The sequence below is a fragment of the Plectropomus leopardus genome, chromosome 6 (assembly GCF_008729295.1).
Source record: "Plectropomus leopardus isolate mb chromosome 6, YSFRI_Pleo_2.0, whole genome shotgun sequence".
In the NCBI taxonomy this organism is placed as follows: Eukaryota; Metazoa; Chordata; class Actinopteri; order Perciformes; family Serranidae; genus Plectropomus; species Plectropomus leopardus.
In genome coordinates this window covers 418,143-428,455 of record NC_056468.1, presented here as the reverse complement: position 1 = coordinate 428,455, position 10,313 = coordinate 418,143, and the positions used below count along the sequence as shown (strand labels likewise).

The 10,313-nt window shown below is 41.1% G+C and overlaps 1 protein-coding gene across 4 annotated transcripts in view; it reads right to left on the bottom strand.

Moving 5' to 3' along the window:
• Window positions 1-5,914: 5,914 nt before the first annotated feature.
• The window catches only part of LOC121944887 (rab-like protein 6), a 28,580-nt gene continuing 24,181 nt past the window's right edge, over window positions 5,915-10,313 (bottom strand). For all 4 annotated transcript variants that reach the window (XM_042488829.1, XM_042488831.1, XM_042488832.1 and 1 more), the window contains one exon: window positions 5,915-10,257. In XM_042488829.1, coding sequence (XP_042344763.1) covers window positions 10,066-10,257 — 192 coding nt within the window. In that variant the 3' untranslated portion in view covers window positions 5,915-10,065. The remainder of the gene's footprint in view (window positions 10,258-10,313) is intronic.

Sequence of the window (10,313 nt, the reverse complement as noted above, 5' to 3'; positions counted from 1 at the left end):
CATGTGCCACTGAGCAGCTCTCACAGGAATGAACCAGGCCCCGCCCCCATGGCTGTATCCAAATTTATAATAGATCAATGTAAAATACTTCGGAACTACTGGCCCACAGAGCATGCATAGTAGTGATTAACGACAGCCTAACGCCACCAAATGTACCTGACCACCAACTCCGACTCACTGGCTTGCTCACACAAATAACCCGAATGTTCGAAGTGAACAGCGCTTGTTCACAAGCTACCTCTCGTAGTAGCTTAGCTTATTAGCAACAGCAGCTAATCGACGGTATATAACGACAGCGGTGCTGTCGGTTTTAATATTTATGTGATAATTAGATAATGGTATATCTACCTCTCTATACACACATACATACATACATACACACACACACACACACACACAAATATACATACAACTTATCAGGTAATCATATCGTAATCACGACCGGACAAACTAAATTAACAGAAAAGTGTTGTGTCCACAAAAATATAATAAAAGGTAGTGCCCTGTAACATCGCCCCATAAAGGGGCAGGATGTAGCGGGGGGCTGGGGCGGTGGTCACCCAGCCCGAGTCCGTGGAGGGCTCAGAAAGGGCTCTGCATCAAGGAATCAGGCCCTTCCCCTGACAGAAAACAGGCTTCTTTCCCACACTCAAGTTTCTTCTCTGGTAATCACATCAATAAACCTTTTGTTTGTTTTTTTTTGTCATGTTTGGCCTTATATAGCCTAGTTTGTCCCAGCCTTGGTGATTCATGGTTGGTAAAACTTTTACAATATTGATTGTGGTCATGTAGGTTCGAAACATTGAATAAAAGTGTAGTGTTACATGGCTGGCTTCATATTCACTCTCACAGTTAACTTTGCAATGTGCAAATTTTCAAATGGATCGCAGATCAAATGAATAAATTTTGGGTAAAATCATCATCAACAGCATCCACCCACATCATCATCATCAGTCACCTGTCAACAGAGAGTGAGAGCGGTACAAGCGATACAACTAATCATGAGTAGTTCATATAGCCATAAAAGTGAACGACAAAGCGTAAAGAAAAGGAAAAAAGAGAGCATGAAAAGGCCAAATTGCAAAAGCTGGACACTTTTTTTGTGCATCCTATTCCTGCTGGCGATGAGCCTGACATTGTTAGCAGCGATTGAAGCCCGCCAATACTGGCAGCACAGTCAGGGAGCCAGATTTACAGGTACAATTTTGGACACTGTAAACAATGTGTGAGTTAGTTGTAAACTGTTGATATGGTTGTCACTGTAGTTGCCCCGCCTCTAAGCTTATATCCCTTTATTTGTCTCTTGGCTGTATAGTGGTGATGTTATGGACTCAGCAGTTGGTAGCTGCTCCACGGGAGAGCCAGACCTGATGCTTGACCAGCAGCCCCCTTCCTCACCCGCGCTGCAAAGGGAAGTATTGGACACTGGAAATGAAAGCAGCAGGTCTCCTCCTCACGCTGTAGATGAAACGCAGTCCGCAAATGATAGAAACTCTCCTCCGGAATGTTTTCCGACTGACTGGGCCAATTTCACTGAAAACATTCAGGATGGCAACATTAAAAGATATATCCTTAAGATGGGCCCATGCGGACCTAATGGTCCATTTCCGACCGATAAGGACAATCTGTCTTTTTCGGCAAGTTATTACGCCTCTACTACTACAGTTGGGCTGAAAATTCCCCTCACTTGGATGTGCTATTTCCTAAAATTAGACTGCTGTTACTGTGAGCCTTGCTAGCTTTTTGCCAACCGAAATGCATCCTACTACCACAATGCATGGGTAAACGGAAGACTGGAAACATCTTTCCGCCAAAATCGAGAAGCATGAATCTACTCAAATGCATCTTGGTGCATGCATAGTCTACGAGAGCAGTGGAAACTCAACAGCACAATAGATGCTGAAATGGAGAGGAATGTACGTGATGCGGCTTTGTTTTGGAGACGGGTCGTGGAGCACATTGTAAATGTAACTCTTACTCTGGCTTCATGCAACTTGGCATTCAGGGGGTATAGGGAGTTTCTAGGTAAGGTAAAATCCTGGCAACTTTTTGTCATTAATCAAATTATTAGCTTGCTAAGACCCTGTTTTGAAAGAGCGAATCAACCGACCCCGAGGTTCAGTGAATTACCTAAATCACCAGATTCAGGATGAGATTATTTACATATTATCTCAAAGTGTGAAAGCGGACATAATTGATGAAAAACACAATGCCCCATTTTATCAAAGATAGACCAGTTGAGCCAGGTTTACCATTATGTAACTGTTGTGAAGAATGACATGGATTTTGCAACAGATATACAGATCAATGAAGTGTTTTGGGGTTTTGAAGCAACTGCGAGCTCATCAGTGGCAGAACTCAAAAAACAAAATCCTGGGCTCTATAGAGAAAAACAAAATAGACCTGTCAAAATGCCGCAGACAGGGTTATGATGGGGCCGCAAATATGAGTGGTGTGTATTCAGACATACAGGCAAGAATAACAGAGAAGGACCCCCTTGCCCGGTATGTTCATTGCGCTACTCATAATCACCAGTGACAAAAAAGAGGAGCGCAATGAAGCAAGCCTGCTCAAGAATGCCAACAGCAAATTTTCCTTCATTTTCTTGATCAACATGCAAACCAAGATTCTAGAAAGTATAAGTGCTGCCTCACATTTATTGCAAGCTAAGGACGCGGATATCCTCAAAGCATCTACTCTGCTGCAAAACGCCATCAGTGTTTTGATGGAGTTTATGATGGAGAACATTGATGAGGCCAAGTCTGCCACTCTTGCTCTAGCTACCAAATGGGGAAGTCTAACGCAATTCGAGGCAACCAGGGCCAGAAAAGTTAAGTGTCACTTTGATGAACTTTCTGAAGACAGTCGCCTCAGTGACGCAGAGAGCAACTTTTGGGTGAACGTTTTCAATGCCTGTCTTGACATATCATCCAGCAACTGTCCCAAAGATTTACCAGCTTAAATGGAACTGCGACGATGTTTGAGGCAATTCACCCCAACACACTGCAGCAAGCACAGGATGATGAGCTTGTCCAAGCTGCCCAGAGGATCAGTAAGCACTACAGCCGGGACGTTGCCCCTAGCTTCCCTGGCCAGCTGCTTTCAGGTACCAGATCGCTGAACAAAAATCTGTGGCAGATCTGGCAAAAATGCTTATTGTCAGCCACTCAGCCATAGCATCAACATTTAGTGAGGTTTTCATAGCCCTCCTTTTATTTTTGACCCTCCCAGTCATTGTTGCAACCTCTGAGTGCTCATTCTCCAGATTAAAATTGATTAAAAACCACTTGAGGAGCACCATGGGACAGGAGAGAGTGTCCATTGAGAATGAGCGAGCCAGGATGATGGACATACAGTGCATTGTGGATGAGTTTGCAGAGCGCAAGGCTCGCTGTGTGCCCTTTAAATAGTGGTGAGTAGATCTACAACTTTATATTGAATTTGTGATACGTTAACTTGTGAGCCGCTGTGACAACTTTACAAAATGCTGATATATTAGCATACTGTGCTCTCAGTTGAAGCGGTTCAATAAAATGGGTGTCAGAATGATGTTTTTGCTATCTGTGGGGTTGAACTATGTTGGTATGTAAGACTTCAAGTCCATTTGATTGATTTAAAACTGACGTGGTCGCTCTCCGTGGTGCTGAACTCTTCTGTCAAATGATTTGAGCAGTGTGTCAAAAAGTAGTAGGCTAGTAATGCTTGTGTAGTGGCAAAAACCTTTAAAAATTTGTTTTTCCTTTAACACATTTGGTCCAATTTCTTATTGTTTAACCACATGACATGGGGAAGCTTGTGCAGTAAGTGTCAGACTCGCATCTTAGATCGTTGTGGTTCAAGAGGTCAGAGTCAAGGCGCTGTCAGCAGATCCCATTTTCTGCTAATCGGCGGTTTCGCCGCTTCCTGTTTCTTCTTGTCATCATATGCCACAGCTTCAACATATAGACTAAGCTCCTCCCCACCTGAGGAGGGAGCAGCACATGATTAATGTTTACAAATAAATAACACATTTTGTAAATAAATTAAACTTAAATGCGGCTCCTACAGCTTGTAAGCCCCGCTATTGCGGGCATGTCTGTGTTATAAAGCGACGTAATCACAAGCTTTATTGGGTTTAAAGGGCTCCGTCCCTGGCCCGGCACTGACTTGTTCCACTGCTGGCCCCGTGTATTATTACACAGCCCAACTTTAAGTAAATACTACGTTCAGCGCCGTTTAACCGTCACTAGTACTCCACGCTGCTTACTGATAACCGGTAGTTTGAATACAGACCATAGACGGTATATATGGTCTCTGACACAGACATGGTAAGACGTCCATATTACAGGCTTTACAGCCAACAGCGTATGGATGTGTTGTAAAATGGTCAAAATGATGAATTATGATTCAAAAATATCCATTAGTACGGCCAGCACGAAACTTGTGTTGTGTCAGGGACTCCAAGCGTTACATGTGCAGGCACGCGGTGGAGTCCCGCGAGTCCGATGCGCGTTCATCTTATGTCTGGAGAAATATCTCTATATTCAGAAAATGGCGCATTTTACGTCTTTAGGACTCAATATTTTAAATAATGGCTATTTTGTTTTTGTTCTGAAAAGTCAACATGTCTCAAAAAAATTATCCAATGATTTGCATCAGAGCGTGGCACACTTCCTGGGTGCCTGCATGAAGCAATTGATAATAGATCCATAGCATAAAGCAGAGAAAACTCTTTTTCCGGGTTTAGAAAAGTGTAAAATACCCGGATCTACTGGACGATAGAGTATGCGTAGAAGTGATTAATGCTACATGAATTTTGGGCTGGACCGCAACAACGCATTTCACATACCTCTGGTTCCCAACCTGGGGGGGGGTCCAGACCCCACTGTGGGTCGCTAAAACTTCCCGAGGGATCGTGTGGCGCCTTCATTTTAGGGGCTGTTTAAATCTTGACAAATTAAAATAAAATAAGCCGAAATAAAATAAAACAAAATTAAATGAAACAACTGAGATAATTGAATGCAATTGTATTTTTTAAAGTTTAGATTCATGTTCAAGATACACTTTTTGGCACAGTAAGGACCTGAACACAAGTTGTATTCACAGAGCCTTCACTCTCAGCTTAACAGCCTCGTCCTGTCGGTGAAAAGATGGCCAGGCAAAAGGAATTTCTGAGAAAAGAAGCCTTTGAAGAATGTAAGATTGTAGGTGTATAGAATCCTATAAAAAGTTTCAACAAATATCAGGAAAACGCATCTCTGATGCAATATTCACAGGAAATAATCAGCTCAAAATTCATCATAACTGCTAATCAAACACAGACTTCCTTTAGTAGGCATTTGGGTCAACTGTACAGTTTATCAGTTGTCCTCTCCTGTTATTGTTATAAATTTAATATATGAAATATCCCTGAAATATGTCATCAGTTTTCTCAATGATAGTAAAGAAGTCCCTGAAGGAAAAAGGTTGGAAATGACTGTACACGGTCCAGCCAAATACTAGCTTTTAATCTATGGTGACTTGTTTGGAATAACACTGCCCCGCTTTTACAGGGTGGGCTGCAATAATTCCAGTCTGACAACTGTATATACTGTATATACAATATACAGTCTGACAACTGCGAGGCCGCAAGTCTACAAGTTTGGTAAAGTCAGGAGATTTGGATTCAACCATTTTCACTGAGAAGAAAAGCTCCAGCTGCCATTTTGATTGGGCTACACTTACAGGAATTTCCCTACAGATCCAGTTTAAAGTTGGACAAATGAACAAATCATCTGTGGAGTCCAGGGATGCCAACAGTGGTCTCACATGCCCTGGATTTATTTCAGCACCATTAGAGAAACATAAGAGACATGCACAGAATCATTCAAATCCTCATGTTTTTGCCCATTGTTTTAGGGGAGAAATTATTTTTAAAAAGACACAAGAAATGTTCTCTATGAAGAAATAAGTTTGCATTTATTGGACAAACCAAACAGGCAAACTCACACTTAGTGTTAAGATGGAACATGTCATGGGGTGAAAAAAAAATGAAGGGTTTCATTTCTGAAATGTCTTACATCCATTTGGGAAAAAAAAACAACCAGAAAGACAACATTCCCAAAGTGCATATCCATTCTCAGAAATATTATTACTTTGGACAGCAGAATTTTGCCTATCAGATCTTTCCTGTTGAGATAATTTCATAGGATTTCAATCGCATTGTTTCCACATGGTGTACGTATCATTTCTGGAACAAAGCTCTTCAAATATATGTTTTTATCAATATACTTTATACATTATTTTCTTGCTGTACATTGAAGTCTCAGACTTTGCTTGAAACTGTGCTTTCAGCATTTATCCTCAATCACATGAGAAAAGACAAAAAAGAGCACAGTATTCAGGATCAATGCTGCATAGTTTCAACTTTGGAAAAGAAAACATACTTTCTTTGTAAACCAACAGAATGTAACCTTTTATGGTGTGTATGGGAGATGGAAACTGTATGACATCTGTGCAAGAAAGCTTCACTTATTTGAAACATTTGATTATTTATGGAAGATATTTTACTGTACATAGTGCATACCACCATGTACATGCTGTTAAAAGCAGTGGAAGTAAACCATTGGAGAATGTTTTAAGAGATTTGAACAACTGTAACCCATAAAAAGCTTAATGTGTTTGAGCATTAAGGACTGTTTCAGCACAAATCACACAAACTGAACCCTGACATTTTGCAACAAAACAAAATAGAAGCAATAAATAACACAAGAGAAAACAATTGGGAAATCTTAGAAATGTTACTTATGGAGCAATATTAACACAATTCCATAATATTCCTTAATTACGGTGGTGTTTTGCCATCCAATGGGAATCAAACAAAAACCAAAGACAAACAAATGTACTGTTTCACAGCAATCTTACAAGTAAAAGCTTCAGAGAAGATGCAGATTCAGTTAACAAATAAAAGTCCAGGGCATCATTCTGAACCCAACTGAGCTACTTAACTCTTTACAGTAAGAACACTTAAAGTGGTTCATGAGAAGAGCGGCACATCATTCCCTTGTATCAACCTCCATTAAGGCAACTGTAGAAAACATAAGGAGAATTTGTGCGTGGGGTGAAGTAGAGAAAGGTTCATTTGTGCTGACAGGGCAAGAGAATAACTTGCACCGGCTATTTTGACCAGTGAATGAAATCATTGTGACACATTGGGGATTAGTGGCTGTGGTCACTTTCACACCAAGACTATGTCCACCCTAAGCTGGCTCATTTAAAAAAAACACATTTCAATTTGTCTCTATCAGTCTCTATCATCACATGCCCAGGCAGGCTGTGGCTCAGAGGCAGAGTGAGTTGTCTACTGATCAGATGGTTGGTGGTTCAATCACCTGTTCCTCCAGTCAACATCAGAGTATCCTTGGGCTGTGCCATCGGTGGGTATGAATGTTTAAAACTGAGTAGCAGGTGGCACATTGTATGGTAACCTAGGGGTGTGCGATATGACGATATTAGATCGTGAAGAATTAGAATGTGTCCACAATCCGCCATCACGGAGGATTTTCTGCATTTTAACATATTTCAGGTTTGCCAACTCTCACACTCCTGGCGTGTGACACACGCTTTCACCGTCAGTCTGGCGCTCTCATGACACCAAAGCAAATCTCATGCCAAAACACAGTGACAGCAGAAGTGTACAATCATGTAATGCAGTGAGGGACTGACTGTAGAATACAGCCGATTATTTGACAACCGAGTGGTGTTTCATTATTACGGATCAAACATCTGATTGCCTGACAGCGCAGCGCGGTTAGAGACAGACAGAGCAGAGCTTCTCCTCACAGCACCAAAGTGTGTGAATGAACCAACAGACAAACATTCAGAGGTGGAAAGTGACTTCTTCAGACTTCTAAAGACCATTCTGTGTTAGTTTCAGGTTCAGTCAGACTTTGGATGTAAGTATTTAGAGCGTATTGCACTGAGTGCTCATTATCATTACCAGGGGCAGACATAGTGATTTGGGGCCCGGGGCCACAGACACATTGCCTTATTTTCAACCTCTCTCTTAATTTTTAATTTGTATTCATAAATGAATTAAATCTGTTCAAAAAGGTACTTTGGCCTAAATGTTCTTATATTCTTTATTTTAGAGCTATATTTTTTAAATTGTGAAATTAGCTTGGTTATACTGTTCAGTAACATGCACAATAGTCTTAAAATCCAAAATAAAAAAGAATCGTGACATGATATTTTTGCCATATCGCCCACCCCTATGGTAAGCTTGGCCACCAGTGTGTGAATGTGTGTGTGAATGGATGAATGTGACTCCTCTAGTGTGAAAGTGCTCTGAGTGGTCGAACAAGAAAAGCGCAATACAAGCGCAGGGTCATTTACAAATGCAGGTCCATTGAAATGCTGGGATCAGATTACTCTTTCAATATGGTCATTGTTAGATTAGGGAGTCAGTCATACAACCTTGCTGTGACTTGGCCAAGAGACATTGCAGATTACAGGACACATCTAATGCTCCTGGAACTTACTGTTCCACCTGAGAACAAAAAAATCACGTTAATAGATGTAAACATGTTTATAGGAATGAAAGTGAACCTGGAAAGCCTCATGGTTGCTGTGTCTTTTTCCTCTCAGTCAGTAGAAAGAGGGTGAATGTGTATATACTCTGATCAGCCACAACATTACAACCACTGACAGACAAAATGAATAACATCGTTCATCTCGTTAAAATGCAATTTTCTGCAGGGAAGCTTTGGGTTTGGGTGTTCATGTAAATGCCATTTAAACACACCACTGACACAAGCACTTTTGCAGACCAAGTACCCCCTTTCATGGCAACTGCATGCCCCAATGACAGTGGCCCTCCCAGCAGGACTACGTAATGCCACACTGCAAAACCTGCTCAAGAATGGCCCAAGGAATTTGGGCTCAAGATGTCGATGTGGCCTGCCCAAGACTCCAATCTGATCAAGCAGTATTCAAAGGATCTTGCACGAATGCTCTAGAGCCAGACACTGCAGGAGGTCCCCCTGTAGGTACCAGCACATCACACAAACGCTTGACTGAGTTGGGATCTGAGGAAATGCTAACAAGGCTAATGCTAATTAGCATTGCTAAAGCGCAGTGCTAAAGCGCAATGCTAATTTTTGCTCCATTACATCATGGCCTCATCATCATCTTCTTTGGCCCTCATTTCTGTGCAACACAGCTTTTACGTGGCGAGACAGACAGAGCTGCTTACTCCCCTGACTCTAAGGGCGTCTGATGAATTCATAATTTATTTAAATAATAGCAAGCTCTTTGCTGTGCGAGCTTGAAAGTAGTGAGCACAGAAAGAGTAAGAGGTGAAAATGATTTTTTATTATTTATTTTGCTGCCAAACAGCAGCAGGTTTACTTGAAGGTTTTGCAAATATGTGTGTGGATTGAGGCCAAAACAAAGCATAAAAACAACGTATTTAATTTTTTTTTAAATCAGCTTAATCTGGACATACTCCAAGTGTGAGGAAGGGGAGGTTATTTGCTCCATTGGTGATGGGCAAAACTCTTAAATCCACTCTCTGAATTATTCTTCATTGATCACATTCAGAACACAAGACTAAATCTGCCACTAACCACTTAAGACAACAAGTAGGAAAGAGAGAAAAAAAAGACGGAATATTGTGGAGTGTTCAGGAAATCATTCATCACACACAGCATGCTCCCAATATTACACCAACCAAACTATAATACAGACAAATCATATCCATATTTACAGCTGTGGGTTTGGAAAAGATCACTTGCAGAGTGTATCAAATCAATGAAAATATTAAGCCAACATAGACAATGAACAAAGAGCCAATCAGTGGCTACACCATTGATCAAATTTTACTGTCATCGCTCACTACAGTACATGTGGGTCTCCTCACTGTTTCTCATTGGCTGGAATGGAAGTGACAGCAGTAGTGCAGATAGGGAAATTGATCAGACAAAGTCCTTAATTTACTTTACCTGGGGGTTGGTAGCCTTGCATACTGCATATGGCTTGGAGATGCTTTATGTTCTTACAAGTCAAGGAACCTTAAATGCAGCTCCATTCCTTATAAAACAGGAGCTTTTATAGTTCTTCATAATCACCATCATCTCTTTTGATTGACCCCACTCCTCCACCCAGAAAGTCCTCCAGCTCATCCACTTCTGTTTTCTTGCTCCGGGGTTTCTTTTTCTTTTTTTCTTTCTCATCTCCTACTGCAGCCTCATCTTTTTCCTTTTTCTTGTGTTTGTGTTTCTTCTTGCTCTTTTCATCTTCCTGAAAATGGATGGACACAATATATTGTGTAGATATAATTGTGTTTGAAACACAAT